Raw genomic sequence first — 18153 nt, 5'->3', positions numbered from 1 at the left:
TCTCCCAGTGGAGGGGAGTGAGGTGGAGGGATGGCGGGTGTAATTTGTGTCTGATCCGTGGCACTATGAATAGTAAATCCATCAATTTCAGCGCCCAATGCCATATTGCTATTTTCTGAGCTACTGTAGCTGTCATATTTAGTCACACGGAAGTGGGCTTCCTCTCATCCCTCAGCCCCATGCCCACTTTTTTACCATTTTTTAAAATACTGCATTGGTTGGACTTAGACCCTAAGACCTGGGGGTGAAGTTACGCTTTCAGTACAGAAGTTACGTAACAAATAAATCAACTTTTGGGTTAGAATAACTAAGTAGTGTTACTTAAGAACGTAAGTAACAGATCCAATCTACTGATGTCCTGTAAAACAAAATCTGAAATAAGGAAATTACAGTAAAAACTTATTGTTAAAAAGTATTGTTTTGATCCATGAGAGTAGATGTGCAGTGGTAACGACTATATTACTACAATAATACTGACTTCTCTAATGCAGAGAGGATAACAAGTTCACAGTCCTACATCTCCAAATCAAAGTGAGGACCACTGACATTACTGAAGTGACCAGTGGAGCTGACCTGTGGCTGAAAGGGTTCCTGGCCAAGCTCAGGTGCATCAGTTTGTAACAACATCCGGCAGACAGGGACACAAATAACTGCAAGAGAAAGGTAGAATATGAGAGTGGTATGTACAGAATGACAAGCACAGCACTTCAATACATAATAATTCACAATAGTTCAATTAACAACAAAGATCTGGACCCCATAGATATGCAGCCACAGTGGGCCCCCTTCCCCTTTCAATACATCCAGGCTTTCACTATGAGCTTTTACATCGTAGAACGAAGAGTATGAGACAAGTGGATTAATAAGTAAATGATGCTGCAGCCTGGTGTTTCTTCCAGCTGATGCCATCCAGATACTCACCAAACAAATCAAAGTGACCCCAGTTTTCTCCACTGCACCACTACACTGGCAGATCTTACTAGAATCCCCATCGGGAGAAAGACTTGAGTGACAAACACTGACTCCGTCTCCCGCAAACCAAGAAATCAAGTAATCAATGGTAACGTGTATTAAATTCATTGATGGGTTTTTAAACTTGGATGGAGCTAGGCTGACACGTTCCCCCTGCTTCCAGTCTTCTTGCTAAGCTAGGCTAAACACTCCCTGGATATATCTCTGTGCTGAATGACAAAGACTAGAATCCTACCAACCTAATCCTCTAACAGCAAGCTTACTTTCCAAAATGTTTGACTACTATTCCGTGAGGTGAAATCTATGAAATAGCATTTAGAACGGCATCCCATGTACATGCTGTGGCTGGTAACTCCCATGAATTTGTTATCTTTTATTCTTTATTACTGGAGCACTTCTGCCATATGACAGAACATACTCATTTAAATCGTAGAAGGAATTGTGTGGATCCGATTCATTTGTCGGGAGTGGACCTTGAGATGATCATCGCCCACGACCGACCACCCAGCCAGACTAGCCCGACCCAACGCCGCTGAGTCGAGAGGGAAGAGGCCGAAGGCTATTCCACCACCAGTCTGCTGCTGGCTAACGTCCAGTCGCAGGAAAACTGAACCCAGCAACTGTTCCCTCATCTTCACAGAAACAACTGTACGTCATGATGCTTGGTGCTCAAACAGTCAAAGTTGATGAACAGTGTTTCCCTGATTTTTAATGTTAAGATGTCGGCCATGTTATCTCACCAGAGAATTGCTTTGTTGCTTCTGTCTGCATTCCTCCTGATGCAAATTTAAATAATGCAATACAGCAATGTACCACTGATTTTGTTTTGTTGTCTTTTTTGAGTTGCAAATGGGCTTCAACTACATTTTGTGGTGCAACCCTGTACTGCATACTTTAGTATGAACCGTCTCTCACTGACCGTGTCCAGAGGGCAGTTGGTATCGCTGAGGTCCAGATGAGACAGAGAGTTAGTACTGGACAAGAACTTGAAGAGGAACTGCAAGACACACACACACACACACACACACACACACACACACACACACACACACACACACACACACACACACACACACACACAATGCTTAAACATACTGTATGTGTCATACAGTATATGTTTAAGCTGTTCAGACATGGTGTGCTTCAGTTAAAAGTGTTGCTGAAAACTAAATTAAATGTTTTTCTCTCAAGCATATGTTAACTAGGATATGTATAAACCAGGACTTTCAGTATTATGAGTTGAGCATTACAATGCAGTGTCCCTTTGTCATATTTTACGTATTATTTTTCTAATAATATAATAATATATTTATTATATATTGTGATGCCGGCTGCCGTCCTGTCATCTCCAGTTAAACTGTGCTTATATCTGGTTTTCTTTGCGCCGCTCAATGTAGAGATGTGTTGAGTTTGATGTGTTGAAAACCTTGAAACTACAATTGTATATAGTGACATCCGCTCGTCTGTAAAGTAGAAATGCTTTGTTATCTCCTGAACCTCCCAGTCACAGCTCCACTTCTGGATTTGTATGTACAGTATGTGTATATGTATCCATGTATACATTCTTTTCACGCAACAATATCTATCTTCAATCCACATAGTTTGACATGAAACACACACAGAGCAGAGCGTACCGTTGCGTCTTCAGTAACCAGGCTGCCGGGGTTACCAGAGAGGTCGAGGTGGGTCAGAGACGCTGAGAACAGCTGAGTGGAGGATAACACCTGACTCAGACAGCCGAGACCTGGAAAGGAACAGATCACACTCATGCACAAATGGTGCTGGAGGAGCTTTTTACCACAGAGTGAGTGTAAGTGTGTGTAAGTGTGTGTAAGTGTGTGTATGTGTGCGTGGGTGTGTGTGCGTGGGTGTGTGTGTGCGCGTGTGTGTGTGTGTGTGTGTGTGCGTGTGTGTGTGTGTGTGTGTGTGTACCTTTAGCAGTCATTGATACCCGGGACAGAGAAAGGTGCTTGAGTCCTTCAGCTAGATTCTCCAACTCCTGAGTGAGAGCTATGACACCTAATGACAACACAACAGACACACAACATATGCCTAAAGTACAGTGTGCATACTCAACACAAACATGTTGGCCGTTCTGAAGTACGCACACACAGACATAATGCATTGCTAATGTTCATTTAAAATGACTAACTGATATGAATACAGTGGCCCTTTGTTGTTACAGATATTTCGACTTGTCAAAGCAGAAAAGAGAATTAAAAACATCAAAGCTGGCTTAAACGTCTCACTCCAAACTATCTGCTAGACACTACCAGAAGAAGATGGCCAATGTCCCTCCAGCTAAACCCACATGTCACTCACAAATCTTCACAGAGGAAGGCTAACAGTAAAACCGGCCACCTGGCTTCAGATGGAACATCAACACCTCCTCTAGTCTAAAACTGTTCTGATAGCACTCAGATGTGCTGTCTAAAAAGATCACCTTTGTCTTCGATTGGATTGCCAGAGAGGTTGATGGATTTCAGGGTAGAGGAGGTGTGCTCCCGCAGGGCAGCTGCCATCTTGATTGCAAAGTCCCTGCAGCAGAATAACAAGGTTACTTCTCAATCAATCCCTGTCAATTTTAATTAAGAATTATAAACAGCCTGCTTGGATTAATGTGTAGTTTCAATCTTTCTCAAGGTGTAGTATTAGTACTAGTATTTTCTTTGTTATAACAAAACTTGCGGTTCAGTGTCCCTCGGTCCATCTGACAATGTGCACATTCAAATCACCAGCTGACAGTAAAACACAGCCCAGAAACAACACAAATCTTACTAAAATATGTTAATATTCATGTCTGAAACACCCTTTTTTAGGGTACTTTGCCTCCCTGCCTTGCTATATATCTACAGCACATCGCTGCACACACTCCCACACAAACTCACAGTTTGAGTCCACTGGCCTCCAGCGAGAGCTCCTCCAGACTGGGAGATCTGGACAGCAGGTACGTCAGCTGCTGCTGGATGTCTACTGACTGAAGGGACAAAGACACAGAGACAGGCGGTCTAAAAACAACTTCACAGTCTGGTATCACCAACGTTCATTTATACTGTTCCAGGACCGAGTGGAGACTTCTGGTGGGATGAACTCCTCATCTCCTGGTGAATGGTAGGGTCTTATGCTCATATTTAGGTTCATATTTGTATTTTGGGATTCTGCTAGAACATGTTTAAATGTTTTAATGTAAAAAAACAACAGTATTTTTCTCATACTGTCTGACTGAATAAACTTGTATTCACTCTGTCTTAAACGATCCGTGTTAATGAACTTAAGAACATTTATTCTACGCAGAACAAGCACGTGGATTTCGTCCCCCATCTCTTACGGTGTATTCTGGTCTAGGAAGGTATCACTTTATGGAGAATGGAGAGGAGGAAATTGACTCCACTAAACGTTTGGAAGATGGATGGTAGGCGGCTGTATAACTACAGATCCACCAGAAGCTAATGGTGTGTGTGCCACCACCTGCTCTCATGTCATCGTGTCACCTTTAGCTCATGGTATAAATTCATTCTCTTTGCATATGAAGCACCTCTTCTGAATGTTTCCATGAAATGGGATTATGGGCTGACATGCAAGTGACACCATCTTTTGCAAAACCTTTATTCAATCCTTTCACTGCTCTCTAACAACAGAAGAACACAAACAATAAAAGAGTTTACCAGTTTGAGGTCTTTGCAGCAGATCTTGGTAAACCACTGGTTGAAAGACAGAGCTGCTACTGCTAACGCCAAGTCCCTGAGAGCAAAGGACAGGAATGTAAAGTTGGGTTAGATTTCTTTTCTGGGGTTTTCAACTTGAAACTCCCACTCAGCCGTTAGCACAAAGGAGTGATGTAGGTGACCAAAGTAAGCTGATCAGTATTTTATGAATAATGTGAACGCTAGCACTAGCGGAGTCAAGGTTAGCTTCAGTTCCCCGTCTGAAAGGGCTGTCTGATGGTAAGATGAAGCGGCTGTGGACGGGAGCAGCAGAAATACCTATTTTACCTAAAAAAATCAATATCATATTTAAGAGTATGCCCTATTAAGAATATTTGAAGTGCTTTACCTTGATGTTTTTGACGGGGAACTGAAACATTATCAATGCTCTCTTGAAAGCCACAAGACTCCATTGACAAAACTAGTAATTTTCCTACATAGAACACAGGGGCTGCTGGTCTTCCTCTGCTTCTACCAGTGAGTTGGTGTTGTGTTATTGTGTGACTTTCAGACTCAGAACTAAGGTGGCGTCCACATCAGTACACTGTACTACATTACACACCTGTCTGCTCCTCCGAACTGGGAGCATGGTGACCACCTTTCGGGTTAAGTGTGTAATACACTGGCTATAACTGTGTATGTAGCAGCATCATCATACAGAAACATACATCAGGTGGGAAAATGTTTTTACATTACATCATAGTCATTTAGCAGACGCTTTTATCCAAAGCGACTTACAATTCAGATTATATCACAGTCCTACACCGTAGGCACAGCTACAGGAGCAATTTGGGGTTAAATGTCTTACTCAAGGACACATCGACATGCAACTAGTGGAGCCTGAACCAGAGACCGAACCGCCAATCTTCTGATTGAAAGACGGCCCTGCTATCCACTTCGCCACAGTCGCCAGTTTTTAGAAAGGCTTGGGGAAATAGCATTGTGATGCTGAAACGTGCATAGTTTGACCAAAATGTGTATGTTTGGACATGAATACATAAGAATATAAACAACTAAAACAAACCAGAAAAACAATGTACCGGCCCTTTAAGACTGGATGTAACAACACTGTACTGTATCTCACCTGCTGTCTAAGTGGCTGAAGTCCTGCAGGTTGAACTCTCTCCACTTGTTGGTGCAGTAGATGTTGTCCACATCCTGCCAGAACAGTTTGGAAACACCACTGATAACATTCTCTTTTTTTCCAGTGGCTATTAAGTGTCACATGAGTAGTTTATGGCAAAAGAGGTCCTTCTAAAGTTTGATTCACATGGCCTATTAAAGTATTTCATGTTGCAGTACAGTCGTGACTCACCCACTGAATCTCCTCTCTGAATGGTATCTGGTTGAAGTCACACAGAGCAGCATAGGTATCAGAGAATCCTCCTGAGGAACACATTCAGACACTATCCATCTGCAAACACACAAGCTTCCTTCAGGAGCTAATGTATCAATGATCATCTGGACACATGCACTAATCTACAAAACTAAGATTTCTACTGGATAGTACAGTGCTAATCTTCAAATCACCAGGAGTTAGTAACAGGTGATGATTTACTGTAAAATAAAGCACACATACCACAGGAAGTAGGCCGACTGTCCAGCTGCTCTTCTATCACATCCGTCAATGTGAGGAGTCTCTGCTGGAGATCTGGAGGACTTGTCTTCAACAGCTTTCTGACGATTGAAGGATAAGAAATATACTGCTAAAGACGGACAGATATAGCATATTCACATGCAAACGTTCGCTAATTAGCACTAAACACTAAAACACAATGTCATTAGTTTTGCAGTTTTGCAGCTAAATTGGACAAACTGAAACTTTGACCTGATGATTCAGGACTGTAATTCCGAATCTTTCTGAGAGGCCATGCACGTGAGAAAGAAAAGTCATGACAATCCATTCAGTAGTTTAGATATTTTATCTAAAACTACGACAAAAGCCAGAGGACCACAAGCATGCATGTATAAACAGGACTGGATACAGCTTTTCAGGCGGGCTCCCATTAATTCCTATTACTCAGTGGCCCATGAAGCCAAAATGGCTCAACTGGCAAGTGATTAAATTAAAGGGATCTTCTGCATCTGTGGGCCCAAAGAGCATTTCTTTTGACTCCGCCTCCCAAACCCTTGGTCCAGCCTCAGTCTAGGGCTCATTCACCCATACTCAATAGGATGCTATGCTATCACAAGTCACAACTAGCTAGGAGCCAGAAGGCTAAACAACCGAATGGAGGGATGGCTGCTAACTTTAGCTGGTGCTAGCAAACTGTATTCCTCAAATGCAGTTTATGTGTACAGCCAATTGCATTTCATTTTGGCTGGATTTTGAAATATTTTTACAATATGTAGTTGAGATCATTTTATATTATGAGTGAGACTCACCCTGGAGAGGAATCAGGGAAGACCCTCTTCAGTGAGGCGGTCATGTGACTGACCATGGCCTCAAGATCCTCAACGTGTGACACACTAAAAGACAGAGTGTGCCTGTCTGTCTCCATCACAATCTGCAACTACATGTATGTTAACATTTAACATTGAAAACAGTAAAAACATAGAAGCAATAACCATAATTATTTTGCTTTTCATCTATATCAATTGATATATTTATAGAAATATGTATATATATAATCTCACAGCATTTTACAATGATTAGCCGACTGTATATTGCTCACCTATTTATTTTGATCATGAAGCATCATTGAGCATTTATTCCATATCCTCGATGTGAGATGTCAGTTACCTTCACTAGTTGAGCTAAAAGCCAAAATGCTCACTAGTTAAACAAGTTAATGAGAATAAACATCTGGAGCCAAAAAGGTCAAAATAGACCCCAACTAGTTAATCAGATGCAACATGCAGCCACTAGTTAGCGAGTTGCAGTTCCTCAGACCAACATGTTAACTAGTGCGCAATATACCAATGGAGCAGGCAAGATAATGACACAATCCTGAGTCCTGATTGGTTGGTATTTTTTATTTAGAACTGGAAAACCAATAGGAAGCCTCAATGCACACCTTTCCCCACCTCCTCATTAGCAACTATCATAACCAGTGAGCAATTTGGCTTTCACTAACTCAACTAGTAAACACTTCAAGCCTCACTAAGTGAAAGCGGCCTTCCATACAGGATGAACAAAAGGAATGGTAAAAGAAAACACTTGAATAAACGGTTTCAATAAAAACAATACTGTACCTGTGTGAGACTGTGAATGTTTATGGAGCAAATCTCCAAGTAGCTGAACGTGCTCTCCACCTGACACACACACACACACACACACACACACACACACACACACACACACACACACACACACACACACAGGACATGAGACATTTCACTGAAGCCCTCCAGCAAAGAACCTTTCAGTGACCATGGTGGTTAAAAGACTCCCAATGTCTGTCTCTACATGTCGAAAATATGATTTGAACGTTCAACAGCAGCGTTCCATTTTGAGTACAAACATAGTAAATCACACAAGAATATGGATTCAGTTTAGGAGACATTTTGGGAGGAGCCTCTAGCCTCTCCCCCATGAAACTGAATCACATGTTTATTCCCTCCTGTACAGACCATTTACTCTGTGGTTTGATCAGGGATCAGATCAATCCATCATTTATACATAGAAGATACATTTCCTTCACTTTCCCAAGTGTCCCAAACTTATGACCTACCAAGGAACCATTTTTTCCATTACTTGCAGGTCAGGAGCTTCGTATAAAAGACATTTGACTCATTTCTGAATAAGCTTATGAAATCACATGTTGACAGCCTCCTAGAATTGAACCCGAACAGTAGAGGATTGATTTCCCAGACTTAAAAGTTCATTAACAACATCAACCCACATTCCTTTGAGAACTTAAGAATGGCCTGGGAGTCAGATCTTGGAAGTGGTTATAACAAATGACCAATGGGACTCTATTTTAGACTTACATACATCATCTACGTCTGCTAAACAAAGCTTAATTCAGCTAAAGGTGGTGCACAGGGCTCATTACACTAATGCTAGATGGGTAAAGATTTATTCTAACATCTGATATGTCAGCAGACATGACACATGTTTTGCTTATGTCCTAAACTCTCTACCTTCTGGATTATTAATTCATGGATTATTAGTATTTTTAAAGCTCATAGTGAGCGGTTTGCAATCTGCGCACTCTTTGGCTTAATAACAGGTGAATCCCATGCCCTATTACCAAATAATGTAATCATGATAAATAAATAATAAAGCCAAAATGTGGTCCAGTGGAACAGCTTTTAACCCATGCAGGTCTGTTGGAGGGGGAGGAGAGTGTTTGAAGACCTCTTTGCAGGTGATGTGGTTCTGTTGGCTCCTTCAGAACGTGACCTTCAGCACACACTGGACCGGTTTGTAGCCCAGTGGGAAACAGTTGGAAACAGGGTCAGTACCTCCAAGTCTGAGGCCATGGTTCTCTGCCGTCCGGGTTGAGAGTGAGTCACTGCACCAACCAAGGGAGTTCAAGTATCTCAGGGTCTTGTTGCTGCTGGTGTTGTAACGGACCGTCATGGTCCATCTAAGTCTTACCCTCACCTTTGGTCGTGAGCTTGGGGAAGTGACTGGAAGAATGAGATTGCGTATATAAGTGACTGACATGAGCTTCATTTATAGAGTGGTTGGGCTCAGCCTTAGAGATAGGATGAGGAGCTTGGACATCTTGAGGGAACTCGGAGCAGAGCCGCTGCTCCTTCTTGACGTGAGGGGCCAGCTGAGGTACTTCGGACATCTGATCAAGATCCTCTTGGACGCCTCCCTTTAAAGGTTTTCCGGTCACATCCAACAGGTAAAAGGCAGGTAGACCCAGATCCTTCTGGAGAGACTTTATATCTCGTCTGGCCTGGGAACGCCTCGAGGTTCTCCGAGTGGAGCTGGAAAGCGTTGCTGGGGAGATGGACGTCTGGAATAACCTGCTAAGCCTGCTGCCCCCGCGACCCAAATATAAAACTGAGGTATGAACATTAGTGTGTATATTATTTTTTGTTTGGGATTTGTGTGTATATGAAGTCCTGAAAATGAAGAGAAACATATGTGGCATAAATGCCGCCCTTTTGCAAAACCTCTGAAACCCCAATCTCACAATCGGTTACCTTGTGACACAAAGGAGAGCTCAGGATGAGAAGTGTCACAGATGAACCAGTGAGAAAAACCAAACCCACATGTATCAAACCATACCATAAAATGTGCTAAAGTAGATGTTATAAAAGGTCCAGTGTGTGGCATTTGGGGGATATAGCAGCAGAGATGGAATATTATATTCACATCTGTTTTCTTTAGTGTATAGTCACATTTTTGTTAGCTCAGAATGGGCCCTTCATATCTATATAGGGAGCTGGTCCTCTTCAGAGTCTGCAGTGTTGTACCACCATATTTCTACAGTAGCCCAGAACGGACAAACCAAACACGGTCTCTAATGAGAGCCTTTCATATTGTTATGTTAGCTGAAGGCCACCGTAGTTCTCCTACACGCTTGTTAAACTGTGGTAACGTGAGCCACCGAGTGCAAAGTTGTGGTACCTCCAGCCGCTGTCTGACTTCTGTAACAGTGGTGTTATTATGGTATGGATGGCCTCTGAACGAGGCAAATATCGTTACCACTTATTTCCACTCGGCGAATCACGTTAATACAGTCTTGGAAAACGAGGAGTGATTCTACAACCACACAGCTGGATCCCACTAAAAGCTGCACACTGTCCCTTTAACAGGTGTGATTTACCCTGACAGGCTGCTTGCTTATAACCAGGTAACCTCTCCATAGACTCAGTACCTAAGATGAGAAGGAGGAGAGAGACATGATGTTAGATGTGGGACTGACAGACCCACAGTTGCTTGATGCTTGTTGCATTGGTTGTACAGCATTGAACAGGAATGTTATGTTTAGGTTAGTTAGTTTTACAAGATCATCAGATATCAGGTATCATTTCAGTTGCTATTGCACTTTAGTTCTGCATATTCCTGGACAAAAGCAAACAGAATGCCCCAAACCAAGTGACACACAGGGACCTGGGGCTTTCATGGACCAAGAGTCTGGGCCCCAAGGAGACTGGACAACACTGATCCAACAGGACAGGACCATCAGACAAAAGTGTCCTTAACATACATCTAGAATGATCTGATTTCTGCTCATTTCATCCAAATACATCCTCTCTATTTTGCACTGGTTTCTACAAACTAAGCAACATATTAAACTTAATATTAGGTTGAAAGCCTTTATTGTCCAGGTGGAGTTTGTCCGTCACTCACCACAAACCTGTTGGCCGATCTCCCACATGGCTGACTGGAGTGGTTCAGAAGGACAGGCGTCACCAGACAGACTCTGTGAGGCTTCAGCAGCTCTGAGATCTGATCTGGTCGCAGGTTACAGACACAAACACAAGTTTCAGTCACACATTACAAGCTGTAGCTGCCGTGTGAGAGCATTGGCCATGAGTTGGGACCGATCCAGTGTGTTTCACACACATTACTCTCTATATCTTTACATAGACAACAGCTTTTTGCTGCTATATTAATGCTCTGAATATTGTATAGAGAGCCTTTTAAGATAATTCATGAAGGTGCTATTTATGGAACAAAACGTATGCTGATTGCTGATTGGGCACAGCAGGGACAGGTGGTTTGGTAAATATAGCCAGGCGTGTCCTCTGTTTAAAGTCAGTCATAACAACATTTATAACTATGATTTAAAAGGAAAATCTGTTCATTTCAATGGGATTGCCTAAATTAGTGGAGAACAACGGAGGCAAAGCATAGATAGAATATCCACTGCTTTTCAATAATGTGTTGAAGGATTAATAGGTTCTATAACCACTATCTATCTATCTAATTATGTTAATTTATTGTCTGTCCAAGTACTCTCTGTCTTACCCTGTTTAGTGAGGAATGGAGAGTCCTTATTTCTGGAACATTTACATTTTTTAGTCCAGTTTTTCAACCGTGGATCTCGGTTCTGTAGTTCTGCCCATAGAGTGACAAGATGGCCGTATTTAAACAAGGTAAAAACACCAAGACAAGACAAGATGTCACCCTTTATTTATTTATTTAGAAGTGGTTCAGACTGTTTAAACTTTGACTTGACATGGTAGGAACCATGGAATGGTTTGACCACAGACAACAAACACATGAATATCAAATTGAAATGAATGAAACACTTTGGTGCAACCCTGGTAGATTCACTTTTTACACAAGTTAAATGTTTGGAATGGTGGAATAGTCCTCAGGAAATGAAGATGTTAGAGACAGCTTTGTTCATGGAGACGTCTACACTGTGGTATAAACCTCAGCGTGAGTCATGCTTCCTTCTCTTTGTCAGTTGGTGGCAGTTATACCGTCACCATTGAAACACAGCCTGACTCATCACCTTTGACCTTTGAAACATCAAGCCTAAGCTGGAACCCTACTGATGTCTTATGATGCAGCATAAATTATTGACATATTCAGTGTGGAGCTGTGGCACAAACGGCACACTGACTATAATCCTGCGGGCTTAATTGTTGGAATGCTGCTTCTGGCACGCTTCTTCTTCTGCATGTTTTAAGCTACAGAAACCGTTCTACTATCAACATGTTCAGCTCTTTAAGGACATACCGGCTATAACGTTTCATGTTTCTAACCTTTAAACTTTTTGAATTATTAAGCTTTTTGACAATTATTTTTTGAATGGGATCTCTACGGAGACAATTTTCAAATCTTCTTAAACTTCCAAAGCCTTCTACTTCCTCATACTTTCAGCTACAGACACCATTTCAACTTTAAAATGTTGAGAAAACCCTGAACTATTGCCGTCTTCAGCTTTTTGATATCTTTTACACTTTTTGAACTGTCCCATTTGAACTTTTATGATTTTTCCAGTCCTTTTCTGCCTTTATAATGGGTGTGTATTGCGCAGCTCAGAGTGCATGATGTCACCGCTAGAGTGAAGAGCAGCTTCAGATTCTTGTGAAAAAAATATTTGTATTTTGCCAATATTTACAAAATATTTACTCTTCATGCTTAATTTTTGGTAGAAAAGTAGCTAGTCGTGTCCTGGTCGTAGACAGATGACTGTGGAATTCAACAAATGTACACATTTGGCTCAACAGCCTTTAATTGAGAGGAAAACCAACTTTCTGCTCCATAGAGACCAATGTTAATTCTTACTCCAAGAACATCTTCCACAGAACACGGTACCCCATTTCTAGATCGCCACTGAAGCCACATTTTTTACACTACAGACACAATTCTCACATTATCCGTTCATCAAGTCATCCTTCCTCTCCAGTATTAATATCGGAGCAATAGGAGCTACGGTTATGGGGGTTTTGAGGATTTGTTTGACAGGTTTTTCACAGCTTTATCTCTTTATCTCTATGTAAAGGCTGCAGGCACACAGGTGTTTGTGATTGAGCTAATTAGTGAAGTTGATAAACACACAGACACACTGACACACGCACACACATACATGACTTGGAGAGTGTCTCTGTGTGTCTCTCTCATACAGTCATTCAGGTCTTAGAGATTTTACTACTATTACTTATACTACAATTACTACTACTACTACTGCTATTCATGCTACTACCAATACTGATACTACTACAGCTGTTAGTATGACTACTACTACTACTACTGCTATTCATGCTACTACCAATACTGATACTACTACAGCTGTTAGTATGACTACTACTAGTACTACTACTACTGTTATTACTTCTACTACTGTTATTTCAACTACTACGACCACTACTACAGCTATTACTACAACTACTTCTACTACTTCTTCTTCGAATGCTACTAATACTTCTACTACTAATACTACTTCTACTACAACTACCACTTCTACTACTACTACTACAAATATCACTGCTGCTACTACTAGTACTTCTTCTAATGCTACTAATACTTTTACTACTAATATATTTATAGTACAACTACCACTACTACTACTACTACTACTACAACTGCTATTGCTACTACTATTACTGCAACTACTACTAAAACTACTACTACTACTACTTCTACAAATAGTACTTTTATATCAACTACGACCACTACTACAGCTATTACTACAACTATGACTAGTCATAGTAGACTACTACTACTACTACTAAAACGTCAATCAGAAAGCTGCAGCTGATTCAGAACGCTGCAGCTCGAGTCCTCACTAAGACCAAGAAAGTGGATCACATCACTCCAGTTCTGAGGTCTTTGCACTGGCTTCCTGTCCAACAAAGAATTGACTTTAAAGTCCTGCTGTTGGTTTATAAAGCACTAAATGGTTTAGGGCCAAAATACATCTCTGATGTGCTGCTACCTCATGAACCATCCCGACCCCTTAGGTGGTCTGGGACTGGTCTACTTCCTGTTCCCAGAGTCACAACTAAACATGGAGAAGCAGCGTTCAGTTGTTCTGCTCCACATATCTGGAACAAAGTCCAGAAAGCTGCAGGTCTGCTGAGACCCTCAGCTCCTTTAAATCCAGACTGAAGACTTTTCTGTTTGCTGCTGCCTTTAATTGAACCTGATTCAAAGATATTAATCAATTTCCTGCATTTTATTACTGTATTTTATTTCTTACACTGCTTTGTAGTGTTTTAATGACTGTTTTTAATGTTTCGATGAATGTTCTTAATTGTTTTTAAATCTCCTTTTCTTTTGCCTTATGTTTTGATGCTTTTAATGGTTTTATGTGAAGCACTTTGAATCACCTTGTTGTTGAAATGTGCGATACAAATAACCTTGCCTTGCCTACTACTGCTACTGCTGTCATTACTGCTACTACCAATACTACTACTACTACTTCTAGTAACACTACTGTTATTTCAACTACTATGATCACTACTACGGCTATTACTACTATTACTACTACTACTACTATTTCTACTACTATTACTACTGCTATTACTACTGCTACTTCTAATAGTTCTACTACTATTACTACTACTACCACTACTACTCAGTGGCGGGCCGTGCATTTTATACCTGGGCCTTCACTGCTGTCCTGCAGCTGAAACACAGCTACGGTTATTATTTGTTTCGTGTAAAAATGAAGCTCAATACCTGTAAATACACTAACTGCAGAGTGCAGATACATGAATACGCTGAGAGTGTGTCTCCTCTCTGCTCTATCTGCAGCTGGGACTGCTGCGCGATGCTGCTGTGAGAGTGACCGCCTGCGAGTGCTTTGTGGCGGCGGAGCGGCTCACGGCAGCACCCGCTGCTCGTTCACACAGTGTAGAACGTACGAGCTTTCACCTCAGAGTCAAAACACCAGAAAAGTCTCCAAAACACCAGAACAAGTCGCTAGATTTGTCACTAGTAGCTTTTGACAAAAAAAGTCGCCATGAGGGTTTGGAAAGTCGCCAGATTTAGCGAGAGAGTCGCCAAGTTGGCAACACTGGCATCGGCTAAATATGTCCCCAGAGCAACATTGGACGTAACAATAGTTCCTATCACATATTAAACCAAACAAAAATCCATCTTCATAAAGACAAGTTGTACAAATAATAATATATAAACAAGCATATTAAAGCTACTCCAGATGTGAAAACAAAAGCAATTAACTTACCAAATGCTGTTCACTTAAAGACAAAGTCCATCCTCCTTTCTTTTTGACAAAGAGTTTAATCCCACGGTTAAATCCAGTTTCTCCTCCTTCAGCCATTGAGTGTTAAAAAAACAAAGCTTGGTAAAAAAAAAGAATCTACACCAAGCAAAATGCAAAATAAATCATAATTTCTTCCATATCTTTCAATTTGAACTCTTACTACTCCGACTAAGCTTTGCCAGCTTCTTTAAGTTTCGTTTCACAATAGTCACGTGCTCGCCCACTGACCAATCACAGCACACGCTGCACCTCAAAACTGAGCTGCACGTAATGCTGACGTGCTTATAGGCCAGCTAGCAGCTCTGACACGTCAAAGAATACGCCCAACATGTCAAACTAAAGATCTGATTGGTTGAACACTATGACAATCAACAATATCGTCCCCATTCACTTAAACTGCACATGGATTCACTGGTGAGTCTGCAGGCCTCGGGCCTCTCTTCTACCTAGAGACACAGAGGTGAACTCTGATTGGATAAAAGCTCTACTTAAAACAAGCTGCACTGGAAGCAGAGCAACTGAGGAACACAGTAGCTGTGCAATGAGAAAATAAGATAATAATATAATAAGATAAATATTTGTATAAATTATGATACATGTAGTGTATTTAAGAAAAAATATTAAATTATAAAATAGCTATAACTTTGTGATTCTGTTTAGGCCAGTAGAGAAGGCCTCCTTTCAAAATAAAAGCCCCTTGGAGTAACTATCTTAACATTAAGCTCAGAATGAGGTTCATGTTAAGAAATGTTAAGTTCATGTCTTTCCATCACAAATACAGAAATGTAATTTTCAAAGGTATGTGTCTCAAACAAAGATGTATGTCTCAAATACAGAAATGACGGGAGCCATTTGTGGACTGTACATCACGAATACAAGATTCAGTCCAAGAGTATGAATCTAAGATGCAGAAAAGAGAGAAGCGATATCTCAATTGAACCTCAATAATACTACCGGTAATATTGGCGTATATATATATATTGCGTCTTAATATGCAATAGAAGCCATTAAGTAGAAGCCACACCTTCTCAGGTCATCAACACTGACAGTCCTAAAAGCCACTCCCCCAGAATGACCATCATGAACATGAACAACCAATATGACTATAGAGTCCTAAATGATGTCTCTCGTAGGCCGTCAGGAAGTTAGCATCATTGGTTCCTTTGACAAAAAGACAAATGGATTTTTTTCCATTGAAGTTTGGATTATTGTAGAAAATAATCTCTGTGTTAAACAAACGTTTCTGATGTTGACACGTTTTGTTCAGCAAGATCATCTTCACTAATGATTATGATTTCTGAAGCGTGAATTTAATCCCCAGAATTAACAAGCTACGTAAAGGAACTCCACCACGGTCACATGACTTCAGGACTAGTGTTCTAGTTCTACTCATTTAAACTGTTAGCAACCGACTTTTTTAAGACACGTAAAAGCATCACAATTCACAAGTAGTCCAGCTAGCAGCTTGTGGAAGACTCCGGTGACATGCAGTGAATGGTAGACAGGCAGGTAGCTCCCATCAATTAGTGTGATTGAACCATAGATAGAGGATAGAGCTGAACCCGTTTCTAAAAACATGACCCAGCCTAACTTTAAGCCTAATTGATGCTGGATTTATCACAGGTTTAGCGGCTCAGACTGCATCACTTTGAACTAAATTCACTGGGAACTATACATACATATATATATGTGATGTGCTGTCCATGAGGTAAAACATTTTAAATCCATTGGTTATTACCTTACTGCTCTTTTCCATATCTTCAAACTGTGAAAAAAAGCATTGATGAAGTTGGCTTACCTCTCAGGTTCTGAGGGACGGAGTCCATCCTTTACACTTCAATGAAGCTAAAAGTGTAGCTGTGATCATCTACTGCTCCTCCGGTGTCTTACACCACATTATCAATACATAAAGAAGAAATAATGGAGGGAAACACATGCAGTCAACAACCCATATTTTCAGAGGAAAGTATATGTATTCAGAAAAAGACAATCCGTATAAACCTGTGGTAGAGCAGAGAGCAGAGGAGGAAGGTGTTGGTACGTGGAGAAGAAAACAGAAAGTGTAGATGTCAAGATGTGTAGGGTGGAGACACACAGACACACACACCGTAGCTGCGTAGCTTCATGTAACCCACTTTCTCTTTTCCACCGTGCATGCTTGCACACTCGTCTCCTTTTCTTGCTTATTGTGCACACTTTATGAAATTTGACACACATCCTGTTCCACGTCGAGTCACTGTTGTAGTGAACGTAGAGAAGAACGAGAACGAGAGAGAGACAGAGACACACACACACACACACACACACAATGAGACGTTTAAAGACAGATGAAGGACTCCAAATCATATCAGACAACTCAAAAAGAACAACAGGTGGTGTTTGATTTTCAGACATCGACCCGGTGTGTTCGGTCCGTGCACGTCCACGAGGCTGTTTGATTGACCTCTGACCAGCAGGGGGCACCAGAAATGCTTTTAAAAGCATTTAGCTTTTGCTAATCATGCAAGTGAAGTGTTTTGATCAAGTATCAACAGAACTAGAAAAAGTACTAGTCTTTCAAACAGAGAGCACAAAAGTCTTAGTTTTGAAGTGTATGGAAGTATGAAAAGATATTGCAGAATGGCCTTTAACCGTGTTGTATTAAACATATACTTGTGTAGAAATGTGCATGTTTGAGCTCCATTGTGCAGAATGATGTACGAGTAGTTTGACAGCTTTTTATTTTTGGATTATAGTGACCCAAAGACAGCAAATATAACCACACAAAAAAAACAACCAAGGGGACAAAAGTTAACTGAAGGAGTGTGTGTGTGTGTGTGACAGGCGTTTAATTAGACTGGGTGGTAATATAAGACATACATCTGACAAATAACTACACATAC

The 18153-nt window shown here is 41.0% G+C and overlaps 1 protein-coding gene across 1 annotated transcript in view; it reads right to left on the bottom strand.

The window, feature by feature from the left end:
- carmil2 (capping protein regulator and myosin 1 linker 2) overlaps positions 1–17097 on the bottom strand; it is a gene marked incomplete at both ends in the record, with an annotated part of 56590 nt that extends 39493 nt beyond the window's left edge. The window contains 15 exons of the mRNA XM_079163572.1: positions 574–650; positions 1892–1969; positions 2607–2716; positions 2905–2991; positions 3416–3510; positions 3861–3949; positions 4638–4713; positions 5761–5834; positions 5992–6062; positions 6256–6353; positions 7062–7183; positions 7872–7931; positions 10409–10459; positions 10936–11039; positions 17070–17097. Coding sequence (XP_079019698.1) covers positions 574–650; positions 1892–1969; positions 2607–2716; positions 2905–2991; positions 3416–3510; positions 3861–3949; positions 4638–4713; positions 5761–5834; positions 5992–6062; positions 6256–6353; positions 7062–7183; positions 7872–7931; positions 10409–10459; positions 10936–11039; positions 17070–17097 — 1220 coding nt within the window. The remainder of the gene's footprint in view (positions 1–573; positions 651–1891; positions 1970–2606; positions 2717–2904; positions 2992–3415; positions 3511–3860; positions 3950–4637; positions 4714–5760; positions 5835–5991; positions 6063–6255; positions 6354–7061; positions 7184–7871; positions 7932–10408; positions 10460–10935; positions 11040–17069) is intronic.
- Between the last annotated feature and the right edge of the window lie 1056 nt (positions 17098–18153).

This window comes from Pholis gunnellus (assembly GCF_910591455.1).
Source record: "Pholis gunnellus genome assembly, chromosome: 7".
Taxonomy (NCBI): Eukaryota; Metazoa; Chordata; class Actinopteri; order Perciformes; family Pholidae; genus Pholis; species Pholis gunnellus.
Note: the sequence above shows the minus strand (reverse complement) of the source record. Positions and strands in the feature narration are given on the sequence as shown.